The 15,264-nt window shown below is 31.6% G+C and overlaps 2 protein-coding genes and 1 pseudogene across 2 annotated transcripts; 1 reads left to right on the top strand and 2 right to left on the bottom strand.

The window, feature by feature from the left end:
* Positions 1–1,518: 1,518 nt before the first annotated feature.
* On the bottom strand, positions 1,519–6,538 carry LOC146951333 (lysine histidine transporter 1-like). The gene is made up of 8 exons (XM_085747290.1): positions 6,423–6,538; positions 6,115–6,272; positions 4,282–4,668; positions 2,702–3,095; positions 2,500–2,605; positions 2,171–2,262; positions 1,999–2,067; positions 1,519–1,897 (listed from the first exon to the last, which is right to left on the bottom strand). The coding sequence occupies exons 1-8, from the start codon at positions 6,504–6,506 to the stop codon at positions 1,799–1,801; spliced, it is 1,389 nt and encodes a 462-aa protein (XP_085603416.1). The 5' UTR covers positions 6,507–6,538; the 3' UTR covers positions 1,519–1,798.
* Positions 6,539–8,120: 1,582 nt separating this feature from the next.
* On the bottom strand, positions 8,121–8,275 carry LOC146951332 (U2 spliceosomal RNA; annotated as a pseudogene).
* A 3,752-nt stretch (positions 8,276–12,027) lies between these two features.
* On the top strand, positions 12,028–12,794 carry LOC146951331 (large ribosomal subunit protein eL37x-like). Its single transcript, XM_085747289.1, has 4 exons — positions 12,028–12,059; positions 12,156–12,291; positions 12,385–12,486; positions 12,585–12,794. The coding sequence occupies exons 1-4, from the start codon at positions 12,057–12,059 to the stop codon at positions 12,626–12,628; spliced, it is 285 nt and encodes a 94-aa protein (XP_085603415.1). The 5' UTR covers positions 12,028–12,056; the 3' UTR covers positions 12,629–12,794.
* Positions 12,795–15,264: the final 2,470 nt, after the last annotated feature.

Raw genomic sequence — 15,264 nt, 5'->3', positions numbered from 1 at the left:
GTGTTTACAATACAGCAAGTGATCTGCGTGAGACCGATCACCTATGGAGTATATATGCCCAAACAATTTAATGCCTCTTTTAATGAGAGAATGTTTTGAACTATGTTCAGAAAATCAGACTGATCATTGAACAATAATTTGATTTAATTGCATTTGAGTTGGTGATGGTTAAATAGTACTACCTCCGTCCCTAATTATAGGAGCCTTTGGCAAAAATTACGGAGATTAAGAAAGTTGGTTGTAGTATTAAATTTGTATATAATTACTATTGTTTTTACAATTTTATCCTTAAGAGAGAGAGTTAATTTATGTTTTCAACATAATATTTATTGTTGATTGAAGAAAAAGATGCAAAATAAATAAGGGTATGTTGGTAAAGAAATAATTAATGTACTTGGAAATACCAAAGGGGTCTTATAAAAAGGGACAAATTTTTTTCTCAAAAGGGTCTTATAATTAGGGACGGAGGTAGTAAAAAATAATCAATAATGTAATATAGTGTAGTATCATTTTAATCCGAGATATGATTAAATTTTGAATATAATATCGTATCATTTATTAATTCATATTTACAAGAGAATTAATTAAGATTTATAATTAGATATAGATATAATATAAAATTTAACTTTTAGTTGTTTTTCGAGCGAAGGTTCATTTTAGATTCCGAAAAAAAAATCACAAGACCCAATTTATTTTGTGAGAAAAATAAATAAGGGCAACTTTGTCTTCTTCTTTACACTTTTTTTGGTTGATGAATAAAATATAAGGGAATGAAATCAAAGCGAAAAGAGAAAAAGAATAAAAAATAAAATAAAAGAGAGAAGTATGTAGTAATGTAGTAATTTGCTACGATAAAAATATGTGTATTTATGAAATGACAGACATAAAAATGATTAAATAAGTTTTTGGTTCCTATAAATATAACGAGTTTTGTTTTTAGTCCTCATTACAAAAATTGACATGTTTTAGTCCCTTAAAAAAATTTCAGCACATAATTTTAGTCCCTCTTAAATTAAAATTTGTTTAATTATGCTCAAAATTTAAAAAATTTGAATGATTTTTTACATGCATGTTAAGAAGAATATAAGAAACTCTTTTAACGTATAATGACTTAAATATGAATTTTTTTTAAACATCAAAATTTCAAGATAAAATAATGAAAATTTTGAGCTCATTTTTTATGGAAGAACTTTTCATAATAACCGTCTTGCAAACTAATTATGTGAGATATGACTGTCTTGCAAAGACAACTTGAGTATTTTTTTTTGAAAACTCGATATCCGATCCAAGGATCGATTAATCTGAGAGGACCAATCCCACCGCCCACTTGCGGGGTATGTATTTGCCCACTGAAATTGAGATCAGAGGGAATCGAACCTGAAACCTTGAGAGGAGCATACTCCAAGATCTCAAGCAACCACTAGGTCAACCCCAAATGGGTTAAGACAAATCGAGTATTAGAGTTTTTTTATGGGGTTAGATAAGGAGAAAGAGTGTGTGATAGTATATAATACAACATTTTTTACATAAACAAGCACAATGATGCACTTTATTAATGATATTTTCTTCTCCTAAATCACTCCATTTTTTTCTTGAAAACAAAATCATTCCATTTTCTGAGAGAGCTAAAATCGAACTGCCCTCCCCTCCATTGCAAACAATTTGAATATAAAATAACCTTATCTCCATTTGTTCCAATCAAAGCACCCTTACAAAAAAAGTAGAGAAAATAAAATGCAAGATATGACAAAGGCAGGTCTAAAAGTTACATCCATTATACACATGCATCCATGAATCGTCAAGTATAGAAACCGTAGGACTTGGCATTGAGTATGATTAGCCTCAATCCACCTATTGGTGACAGAATCATAAGGAGGAGGCCAAGTATAATGCAAATCTGAAAATAGTGTAGTCCAATAAGATAAGTTATGTTTTATCTTTCAACCTCTAAAGATATCAAAGTAAATATAACAAGAATCGTGATGCAATTGAACATACCCAGTTTGCGAACCAAGACAAGCTAAACCTCTTAGGTTTGTAAATAGCAAGCCACATAATGCAAGGAAGCTACAAAATCACATTATATTTCATATTATATTATGTTGAGCATTATTATATCAAATCATGTACTCCAAATATATTTAAAGAAAAATAAATTTTATGGACTTACAAAATATGTTGTGGGAGCAAATGCCAATCCTCCAAAAAATCCAAGGAGGGCACCAAAGAATGGGAAGGTTATTCCCACAAACATTGTGAATGCTGAATCAAAAATATTTATTATAATCAGAGCTAAACAAATAGCAATTTTGGATTTCATTAAAAAAACAAGTAGAAGAAAAAGAACCCACGAAATCTCCATCATCGGATAACGATAAAATATTATGATTTCATCAAATTGACTGTAAAATACAATTCATAATATGAGTCAACTATTCATCATCGAAAATATTTGCGATTTCACGAAGATAAAATATCCAATTTTAGAAAGGTGCTCACCAACATAAACATTGCGAACAACAAATCTTAGGAGTCGGGTTGGCTTGAAACGCAATTTTTTGACCATTACGGTCTCAATCATGTCAAAAACAGGCATTGCATACAACTATAAAGACAACAAAATAAAACAATGTCAGCAGCTATAACATGATTGTTGTGAAGAATCATATGCAAATGGAAATTATTATTCCATCATACATACCTGATAGCTTCCTATAACATGAATGACAACAAACATGTTAGCTGCAACTATAAGCCAAGTAGGTTTATTAAGAGAAGTAAGAATATTATCAGCAACTGAATTGCCAAACATCCAATACCCAATAAGAGCAACAGGGAAATAACACAAAGCTACAACAATATATGCTAATAAAACTCCTCTCCACATTGGACCCTTGGATGGTTTCTCCGGTGTGGACGGGATTGTTGCTTGAATCTCCAACACCACATTGTGTCCGGCATAGGCAAATGCAACATCACCTAAAGCACTGAAGAAATTGAAAACAGTTCCTGGTGTAGTTGTGGCTTTGTAGCCATAGGCCACATCTGGTTGAACTCCCTTTTTTAATGAAGCCACCCATGCAATTGTTGAGTAACTACATAGAATTTAAATAAACGATAAATTTCCATCAAGTTTAGTTAAAAAATATATATTAAGAAAATAGATTTTTTTTTTGTGGTGACCGATGTTTGAACCCCTGATCTTACATATATTATGTATTATCCCTACCAACTGAGCTAAAATATGATTGCATTGAAAATTAATCACAATTTTTTTACCATTGTACTTTTATATTATATATTAATTTCTGGACTAAAGTCAAATGGTTTAAACTTTAAAACAGAACAATGTTCTCTATGTACATTTTTTAACAAAAAGAATTGCTATATTAGTGACCGAATCAATTTTTTTTTTTTGGTCAGGTAGTCTAGTGGCTAGAATTCACCTTATAAGGTGAATAAGTGGGGTGTCCGGGGTTCGAACCCCAACCCCTGCATATAATAATGCATTGTCCTACCAACTGAGCTATGCTCACGAGACTGTGACCGAATCAATTTAGACACCTAAAACGTCAAATTGGTCACAATATGTGGGTAACTTTATTTAATTATTTTGTTCACAAAAAAATAATTTAATTATTTGAATATTAATGAAATATGGTATCAAATATTAAATAATATTGCACTTATTATGTTTATTTATATTTTATAAATAAATATTATATTCGACTTTATTGAGAACGGGTCGTGATGGATTGGATTGTTCTTTTAGTCGGTTTTTTGAGAGATTCATACCTCTATTGATGAGCTTATATAATATAGTCATTTAGACAAACACGTTGCTCATCAGTAAGAGGCAAAAATATCATAATTCTTCCAAGTCTTTCTAAAGTCTCTATGGATCCTTCGATCATCCAAGGTAAGGTACTTGATAACTATGTTACAAAAGTTTCTATAATATTATGTTATACCATTGGTATCCATGATTTTGGCTCTCTCATAAATTCCAACACATCATCTTCAAAATTGTTCAGAAACTTATTTAATTATTGATTTAGAGATCGATTAAATGACTGATTTAGAGATCCATTAAACGACCAAATTGAAGAATTGGTCGCTAAATCGTTCACTAAACCAATCTCTATTTACCTTTTAGTAGTATTTATCAACATGGTTCACTTTTATAAGTTAACAAGTTTTTGCAAAATTAATATTAGAAAATATTTAAGAAAAGAAGGTTGATGATTGATACTGAATGGTTGACTTGTTGATAAAACTCACCTCAAAGACATGATTGCTGCAGCCAAGGAGATACCAGCAATGGAGTTGAAGTTGGGAAGATGGGCAAGAATAAAATGAACAGAGGCAAATATCATGATGAAATAAGTAGTTTTCATTGATTTGCAATTTTTTTTACACACCAAATCATGAATTTTTTGCAGTGATTTGCCCCCGGTGACCATGTAAACAATGTCCACACCAACTTCACATATCAATTGTTGTGGCACGACAATCCAGAGTCCAAGCTTTTCTCCAAATGCTTCTTGTCCCAACTCATGGTATCTGTCAAACCGTTTTCCTGGAACCATTTCATGCATCTCAACCATTTGCCATAGAGTGTAGAGGGTGATTATCCATGATAAAATTAGAATCACCACACCAGGACCCCTGCAATTCGACATTGTAAAACATAAACAAAATTATGTTTCATTGAGATTTAAATGTCCTTCAGATGTCAAATTAGTGGTAATAGTTTCACAATTTTTTTGCGTTAACACTTCGGTTCTAATGGGAAAGAGGTCCTCATAATCCGGAGTTTGGTCATAAGGGAAGTAAGGTTTGACCAAAAAATGTTCATCCAGGAATCAAACTTAGATTCTCCTGAACAATTCGTTATTGATGAAACTCACTAACCACCTGAGCCCAATTTGTTCGAGAGGTAATAGTGTCACAGTATAATATCAAGAGACGAAATTTAAATCACCCGGGAAGGTTATATGATTTTCATTAATTAATGTCAGTTTGATTAATAAAAACTTTCATCTTCCTTAGTTTTTTTTTTTTAAAGTTTGACATTAAGAATATATATGATCTTATTTCAAGTCGTTTTCACTTTATTTCAATGAGAATAATTTTCATGCACAATAAACAATTTTTATACATCTATTCAATCAAATCATACGAAATAGATATTTGAAATGATATTGTTTGAATTAACCTAAAAAAATTGTATCGCGATATGATTTGATTGAATGTGTGAGTAATTTTTTTTTTTACAATGTCATTTCGTTCTATACAAATTAACTTCTACTCAATATGCTATTAAAATATTGATTATGAGAATAGCTACCAACTTATGAAAATGGTTTGATCAAGTTTGATTTTAATCATGGAACACAGCCTATAAATAATGCATAATGAACTAATAAATGATAATCCAATAAACACTTACTTAATTAGGATGTTTCTTCGATGAACTTATGACATAGTATAGTATACCAATAGTTTTGAAATTTGAGAATTGGGATTTGACATGTAATTTACGGTGCATAAAGAAGAATAGAAACTTGCGGCAAATAAAAAATAATAATAATACACCTTTGGCCACTTTTTTTATTTATATTTTTTAAATGGTTGGTATAGAAGGAGAAAACAAGAAGAGTTCTTAATTAGACTCGTGTTTGTGAATAGTCTATGATGAAAAACATTAGAAAATCACTTAAAATACCAACGAAGATCGTTGTCTTCTTGAAAATAGAAGTTTACGAACATCCTTTTTTTTTAGAAGTTAAATTAACCCATGAACATCCATTTTCTAATAAGTGAATAGTTTAAACAATAACCTAAACGGTGTTGGTTTGTAAAAAAAAAAAACAAGGGATGAGTTTTGAGTCACTCATATTCATCTTTAATTATTTTTTTGAATTTTTCAAACTTGTACCAATCATATGGTCACTCATATTCAAACTAGAATTTTTCAAACAAGGGTTGAGGGTTGAATTTTGAGTCACTCATATTCTCATACTTGTTAGGACGAAAAGGACCATGAACTTCTAGTTCTAGAATACGGTAGAGTTAGTCAAGAGTGTAGCATATATAGCAATAGTAGTATACCATCCAAGACTTGCCATGGCAGATGGAAGACTCAAGACACCAGCTCCAACCATGGCAGTAACGTTGTGAAAAGCTGCGTACCACCATTTTGCATTCCTTGAAGAAGTTATGGGAAGCCAATCATCAATTTTCTTTTGTTCAGCTGTTCTTTTATCTATCTGTTAAAAAAAAAAAAGAATACACATCTAATCTCTTCAGCAAACTCAACAATCAAAACTAGATTTTTATTTATTTTTCATACAAATAAATTGTGAATAAAAATGCAAGACATAATAACAAGTGTTCTCAATTTATGTTGTTAAGTTTACCTCTGGTTCTTGTGCTGAGAAAGAGACCTTTTCAGCCTCTGAAGAAGCAATTGGTTTTTCATTTGTTGGAGACTCAGTTCCCATGGTGGTTATTAAGTCAAGTATATGTGTAGTTTAAATTTTTTGGAACAAAGAGGAGAAGTATATAATGAAATGTCAATAAATGTTTTGATATGGAAGATGCACAATACTTCTGAAAGTGACTCCCAAGAAAAGTCCGTCCTAGTGTTGACACAAACAACGTATTCAAGCCGGCAATTTATGTCATATATTATATATACTATATACTATGAATTAAAACTTAGTAGAAAGGGAAATTCATTCACTATAAAACAATCCAATAAAAAACTGCCATGTGGCATTTGTCTTTAGTTGAAATTTCTGTTTTGCCGTTGAAATTATTAATTATGAAGCATTATGCAATTATGTTTATAAATGTATGCATTTAGTAGACAGTAGTGTTAGTTATACAATATTACTATTGATGTGTGTAATCTGGTTGGTTTCTGGTTGATTAGAAAAGGGAAGAGTAACCACTTACTACCCTTGCTAAGAATCGTGAATATTATTGTGAAGGCAAATAGACTAGACAGGTCCTAATGAGCAGGTTAACCTTTATGATTTACGGATCTCCTGAAGTTTGTACGGTCATCTATGTCTTAGAGTTCTTCGATTGAACTTGAATGTAAATAACAGCTTGTTCCGTGGTTTGTGATTTGAAATTAAAGAGTGATGGGTATGTGTGCGCGTGCACACAGGGTCTAGATTTTATTATTCTAATGTTTATTTATGGATTGGCTTTGAAGCAAAACCATTTTCTGATATATCTCTTACCTTGCAGCAGGACACTATAAAAGGAACCAAGTGGAGCAGGGCAACTGAGATGACAGAAGAACAAGCATTATGGGAGCAGCAAAGGATGTTTGTAGAGGCATGTGCTAGAATGAATGGATGTTTCCAATCAACCTAATGCGGATCAAAGTTCAGAGAACTAGCTTTATTACTTTTGATTTCTTAGAGTTAGGAATCCAACAACCAGGATTCCAAAGAGTCTCTAAGTGGAACTGAAGGTTTGATAAGTCCAACATCAATTCTTGACACAAAAGCTTTAACCTCATTTGAGAATCCTTTCTCAATTACGAATAGCAACAAAGCTTGTAGCTCAAGGAACAAAGTAGATTAAAAAACCATTGGACTTGGTCCTGTTGGTGTTCTAAAAGACGAAACTTTTCAACAAAATGAGTGAAAATCCCTCCCCTGCCAACTTCCAGGTTTGGGTGATTTTTTGAGTGGCAAGATCAAGGATTCACAAAAGAGTGTTCTTAGTTTTACTGATAAGGAGTTTTGTCAGTGAAGTTAAAAACAATAGCAATGGTTAATCTTAAATTTATTACTACCTCCGTTCCTTTTTAAGTGTCACTTTTTAACATTTTACACAAACCACTCAATAAATGTTACTTTTTCTTATCAATAATCTACACTTTTACTATAATAGCCTTAGTCATTTAATATTATTTCATATATTTCTCTCTCCACAATAAATAACTAAAGGTAATGTTGGTAAAACAACATTCATTGTTGCATTGAACTTTTAAATAATAGTTAAATAGGAACAAAAAATTCTCCAAAAGTGACACTTAAAAAAGAACGGAGGGAGTATTAAATATTAACAAATTAAAAAAAACTGAACTAGTATTGGTGGGGTGCGCCGAGCCTACGCAATAGTGCAACGCATAAGCGACACATGAGAAGCCCAATAGCAAGCTGTGTGACCCATTGGGTCACATATCAGATATTAAACTAATAAGAACAGATACTACACTTGATCTTAGCCAAAAGGCCGAGAAAGGTATGAGTTGAAATGAGGCCTCGCGTCTGCTTTTATATCCACTGTCAACTCAGATCCCTTCTGCATTACCCGATGTGGGACTTTTATGCAGTAGCACCTTGGGACTCTTGCACACCATCACTCCCATTTATCTGCTGCTGAGTTTCGTTTCCCTTACTTAAATTTTTAACGTGATACCTCCAGTATCAAAATGATAAACAAATATCATATCTCAAATTTAAATAGTCTGCAATCAATCATACAAACTATGAGGCCACACACACGATTTTATTTTGAGTAATCATGATATTTCACAGTTGAAGCCTACGTTCACAATCAGGAAATTCACTTCATAATTTGTGATTCTTTTACGCTACAAAATGGTGAACACAAGAAGATGTTGGATCGCAGAAAAATCATGGTGAAGGATACATAAGTTTTTCTAGAAATATTGGTATCAAGAGTCCTCTAAGTATTGATACATTATAACAAGAACACTTTTGCTCATTTCTACTTACGAGACTTATATATGTTGTAAAAATTAGGAATAAATTATTTCTACAAATAATAATCTATCATATAAATAAGAACATCTAAATATTAAAGAGAATAAACAAGAGGGATAACAATTAAACTTATCTTTCTTGAAATTGCGGTGATTTGACGTCGGCGAAATCGAAGTAAGCAAACACGAAACAATGAAAAGAGATAACCTGCCAAACAGTAATCCATTATATAACATGAGGCGTGACAAAGTCACTGTCCTTAAGGATTTTATCCGCCTCATAAGCGCATATCCTCCCAGGATACAACATGTTCTTCCCTGATATGAATCATATCAGAGGCAACAGAACAGCTTGAATTTGATAAACACAGGAAATGTTACCCAGGAACTCAATGGTGTTAGACTCATAGAAAAGAGGATGTTTGGACTTTGTGCATGAGTTTTCATATAAAAGAAAATTGGTGTTAATTGATATTGAAAGTAAAAGAACGTGACCTCACTATAGGAAAATTGGCAATTAGAGATAGTTCGAAAAAATAGAGATCAAAGCAACTAACATATATATTCTCACTTCTTCACACAGTTGCCCACACACGTATGTATGCCCCAAATACACACAAAAATTAATTCCTATTTATGTGGAAAAATTGAAACTGAAATATGGGAATATAGAGTCAAGCTGAAACGGTTTAAAGCCATAAAAGTAGGAATCAATAAAAACATTTAGGCAGCATAAGTAACCGTTTTTGTTTTAGAGAAAAATAAGGTATGACCAAGCTGTATTAATGCCACGTTCAAGAGATATAACGGAAAGACAATTACAAAGATTTTTGAATTAAAACATGGGCATAAGACCAAGTCAAAATAATAAATAATAATAATGTGATAATAATTTTCTATTAACTATATATTATAAAACTTTTGAAATATACAAAAATTACAACAATATATGACGTTTGATCAATGTAGCTAGACCTACTTGATAAGATAAGACTTGGTTATTGTTTGATGTGCTTGTTATTTGTTTATTTTCCTGCATTTGACTATGTTATTGTTTGTATTTTGTTTCATGTATTCTACTCCCAGGTGGATTCATATATCTGAATATTTATGTCACATTTATGTGTTTGATCTTTTTTGTTTAATTGGGAGTATTGTGTCACGTGGATTAGAAGGTCTCATATAACTTAATGGCAAAATACTATGAAGTTCATGCCAGAATCTGGCAATAAACTGTCTGTAAAATAACATCAATGTATGAGTATAGGAGGGATCAGTTCAGTTAACATGCTACAAACTCCAGTCTTTGGATTGGAAATTTGGAATAAGATCCAGGTAAAAGAACATCGGTGATGGTGTGAGGAAAAATCAAGTTAATCACCAAATATTGTGAATTCATTACTGAATCTACTGACAACAGTGCTTACACTACAACAAGTGTTTTGAATGAGACCAAATTACCGATGGAATATGCCCCAAAAATTAAATGCCTCTTAATGACCTACGAAGCTGTGTACTAGGTTTAATTTTAAACTATGTTAAAACTTAAAAGATTTAATAAGTTTTTAATCCTTATAAATATTTTTAGACTCTAAAAAAATTCTTAAGGTAATGGTCATTCAAAGGTTTTTATCAACAATTATAACCGATGTTTTTAAATCAACTAACGTGTACCATTTATATTTGGAATGAGTTTTTGTATACGTGTTTAAAATATGAGAACAACCTCTCCCAAAAATATTTAACTTTTATTAACAAAAGAGGAATTGAATATAAATTTTTAAGTGTCAAAAACGTAAAAAATTCACAGTTAATTTATTCATTATTAAAAAAAAAATTAAACTTTTGCAAGAGAGAGTTTTATAATACACCGAACATAAATGCGTAAAAGAATTCAAAATTTTGAAGGATATACATGAATTGACTTAAAAATAAAGGACATAAAATATTGACTAAAAGCATTGGAAGGACTATTGTTGGGCTAAAAACTAAATATACTATATTTAAAAATACCAAAAATTGATTTAACCCTTAAAATAATAATGACAAAATGACCAAAAAGATCGTATTTCTAACACATTTGTCCATTTATGAAAGGATGTGTTGTGTTACTCTTAATCTTAAAGACGTGAATCCTCATGTTGAGACTTCCTCTGTGAGAATTTTCTTCTTTGTCATTTTCCTCGTATAGGAAAAAGTTCCCACACAAACCCTTAATGGGGCAATTTTGTTGAGGATCTCCACATGTAAGGGTGACTTAGCCATCAAATATAAGTTTGTATGAAAGTTCATGGCAATTTTAGAATTGGAATAGATTTGTGGTAATACAAATGAAGAACATATTTTAGAATTGATGTGGCTAAAATATACGATTCACGTCCCCATCTCTAAATTATTTCTCTCTACAAATTGGTGTGTGTTGGTTAATTTACAATCCACACCACAGAGCCATTAATACTTACTAGTGGAAATACCAACTTAGTTGTAGCTTATTACAACAACGGGAAACTCAATTTGTCTGAGATTCATGTTGATGTTACACTCGGTGCTTTAAAGTATCAACTTGATCAAATTAATGGTTGTAACCATGATTACACAGAATGATAGGCAATACTGAATATCGTCATCCGTCGATCATTTAGATAGGCGCGTCCGATTCATCCCGGTGAAACTAAAAAAAAGGACGACAAGAGAATCATGTTCTTTATATTTAGTCAGTATAATTCGAATTCGAAGGGGCCGATTGAGTTATAGACACTTCCTTAGTGAGATATGTTCATGTTATTCAAAAAAGTTTTATTCGATATAGGACATATGAAGAAACTAGGGTGCACATAGATAAACCTGAAGAAGAAATTAGTTTGTATCATCAATAGTTTTGTTGTGTTTAATTATGTTGCTAAAACTATTATTGTCGAATCCCTTTACATTGTTGTATTATGTTGTTGAAATTATTGTAATTGAATTATGTTTGTTGTTGCTTTGACGTAAATGCGATTTAATGTCAAAAAAAATTCTCGAACAATCTTGGATTCTATAAAAAAAAAATCCAAAAAGAGAGAAAAAAAAAAAAGACTTCACATTTTAATCCAGCAAAATGAAGATTTGAAGAACGTGCGAAACAAATGGAGGGTGGGAAGAGAAAAAGTCTCAGACAAACTTTTGTTTTATTTATAGGGCCCAAAACAACTAAACATGGGCTTGCACCATAATAACCAAAACCATTTCCAATGAACCAACATATAAATACACAATAATCAGTTTCCTTCTCTAGGGTTTTGGAATCGGCTTTGCATCTACAATGGTAACATCTCCTTCCTCCTTCATCTATCATCAATCTATACGATTTCGTATATGCTGGTTATGTTTAGATTAATACGTTTATGTGAATGAATTGCAGGGTAAGGGAACTGGAAGTTTCGGTAAGAGAAGGAACAAGACTCACACACTCTGTGTCAGGTGTGGCCGCCGCAGTTTCCATCTCCAGAAGAGTAGATGCTCTGCTTGTGCTTACCCAGCTGCTCGTGTTAGGAAATGTAATTAGTCTTAATCTATTGTTAATTTGATTTGTAATTAGGGTTTATGTATGTTTGCTTTATTAATTAATTCATTTTGATTATTGATTTTAGATAACTGGAGTGAAAAGGCAATCCGTAGAAAGACTACTGGAACTGGTAGGATGAGGTACTTGCGCAACGTTCCTCGCCGATTCAAGAGCGGTTTTAGAGAGGGTAATTAATCTTTTTCTAGCTTAATATGTTCGATTTAGTTTCTTAAGATTCAGTTTAGATCCTTAATCATTGATATGTTGTGGTTTTTTTTAATACAGGAACTGAAGCTGCACCTAGGAAGAAGGGAGCTGCGTCTGCTTAAGCATTTTGACCATTGTTGTTTTGTTGGGTACTGAGTTTATTTATAGAATTAGTTTGTTGTTTGTGATTGGGGCAAGGTTTTTTGAACTATTGTTTTCACTGCCTCATTGGTTTTGTACTTTGGTTATATTTCAATATGATGATTATAAAACTATTTCATTGTTCAATCGGTTCGGTTGTGTGGCATTACTAGTTTGGATTTAAATGGTTGTTTAGTAAATTAAATACTACCATTATGATAATATCTCCAGTAAGATAATCTTTGTTCTGTAAAGGTAGTTTGAGTTTTGTGGTTTGATTCTATAACATGGATACAGTGTGGCACATTCAGTTTTGTATCCCATTTACATGCACATTCAGTTTTGTACACTTGATACAGTGTATACCATTAGAGCATTTATCTTCATTCTTGATCTGATATGAAAAGCAAACAAATTTCCTGATTATAAGAACAAAATAGCTTTTTCTGAATCTAGGCTATGAATTTAGTGATCTTATTCGCTCTTTTAGTATATTATGGCTTGTGTATATGACTGCAATGAAATAGCAGCCATTTCATTGGCTGATTTTCTGTATCCTGCTTTGGCCAATTTGTGAAGGAAGGCTGTTCCATGGCCTTTATTATTGCCGACCTTCTTCCACTATGGGTGGTCCTCTGAAATCGGTAGTTCTGTATTTGCTATTTTTTCAATATTCGAATTTGGGTTTGCTTCATTTTAAATGGGTCTGTTGACTGTTACATTCAGATATGTTGATTGGCTTTTAAATTTTTAATATTATTACTGGTTTGTCATATAAATCTATACGCACAATACCTTCATCTGAATTTTGAGTGTAGGACACATAAATCAACAATAAGAAATTCGAGTCACTGCCTGCAAACCAAGTTGTAAACTTTTTTTATTAACTTTTTGGTTACTAACACTAACAGAGCCTTCCTACTTGCTCTGTATTTCATTGAGTTAGCAAATGTCAAACTCTTTGGATTAGTTCATATAAAGCGTATGCAATTTTGTTCTCATATCCTCTCTATTTGTGTAGACAAGTGTTATTTAATACAATATGTACAGTTAGGAGGATGTGTTATTGAATTAGGTCGGTGAACTTCTTTGAATGAGCTTTCCAAAAGAATTTTGTGCAATTATTCCACTAGGCTGTGTGTTCAAACATTTTTTGTTTATATCTTTACATCTCATTGATATGTTGTTTATAAGCTCTCACCCTGATTTGCCTACTGCTTCTGTAATTATTGTTGGTTGATTGGATGACAAATTGATCAAGTTCGTTCAAACATTTGTTCCTATTTATGTGTTACTCCCAAATCGATTAGCGATTTTGTCTTGGAGTTAACTAACGAAACTAACACTTAAGCGTCAAACTGGTCATTGATAAATTATGTCTTTGTAACGAATGATTGTTTTGACGGCGTAACACATTTTAGAAACAAGGTCACTTTTTACGCAGGTCACTTTTTATGCTATTAGTTAATGGTCTATGGTAATATTCTTCTGTATTCAGTTATCCGTGGCCAAGAAGAACACAGTTATCATCTCTTTTTAGCACACCTAACTCGAACACCTCATCACCATTGTTGTTCATTGCATCACATTTTGAAACCATTGTGGAGGAAGAATATATATGAATTGTGGTGTTGTAATGCTTGTGACCTATCAAGTATAAGCGCACTCGAAGAAAAACAGACAACATATTTTTGTGGAGTTATTCTTGCATGAACTCTCACCCAATACATCATACTTGTACACAACCAATAAAAATATGACACATGTTATTAACTTTAAAAAAAAGTGTGATTTTAATTAAGGAAATGGAAACATAAATGGTGGTGGGTGGTTCTTGTCGGTTGAATAAAGTGGAAAAAGGATAGAGAAATATTAAAAATAATGAGAATTTTTTTTGATATTAATTCCTTTTATTATTTTTTTGAACAAAAATTCCTTTTATTATTTTAATGAGGTGTTTGATTTTAATTGGTTGGGTGTAAGAATGATATGTTGGGTAAGAGTTATTTCTTCTCTTTTGGAGTTGAGAAATGTTTTCGCAGAGACAAAACGTAGATAATTTTCTTAGATTTAGACACTTTCGATTAAAAAATGTGAAACGTGGGATTGGAACCCCAGGCAGTGAATTTGTATCAAACTATCCCCGACATATACATATTACATACTAAACTAATGCTCATTAAAAATAAATTATCACGATATATTTGAAGAATGTGAAGGAAACTGTCTTTTTAGACCCAAAAAAAAGCATTTATGTGAGGTAAAGAAATACGAGTTTATATACTTTTTTTTATTGAATTCTTCAAAAAAAATTATTGAAATAATTAAATAATGTATTTATTTTATTATGAAACTATTTTCCTCAATTGAAATAGAGTATGATGTTGTAAAAGAAACATCATTTTGATTAAGAAATAATATTTATATTTGGGTTAATTATGTTTTTGGTCCCTACAAAATTGCGACCTTGTAAGTTTAGTCCTTACTTAATTTTAATAGCATTTTTAATCCCTACAAAAAAATTCTGTACTCAATATTAGTCCTTACTCAATCCAAATTTGTTTAATTTATGCTTAAACTCTTAAGTTTTTCAACAATTTTTTACAGGCGTGTTAAA

The sequence above is a fragment of the Medicago sativa genome, chromosome 2 (genome assembly GCF_051527215.1).
Source record: "Medicago sativa cultivar Bolivia chromosome 2, Bolivia_mono, whole genome shotgun sequence".
Taxonomy (NCBI): Eukaryota; Viridiplantae; Streptophyta; class Magnoliopsida; order Fabales; family Fabaceae; genus Medicago; species Medicago sativa.
The sequence above is the reverse complement of the archived record's forward strand: the minus strand, read 5'-3'. Positions and strand labels throughout refer to the sequence as shown.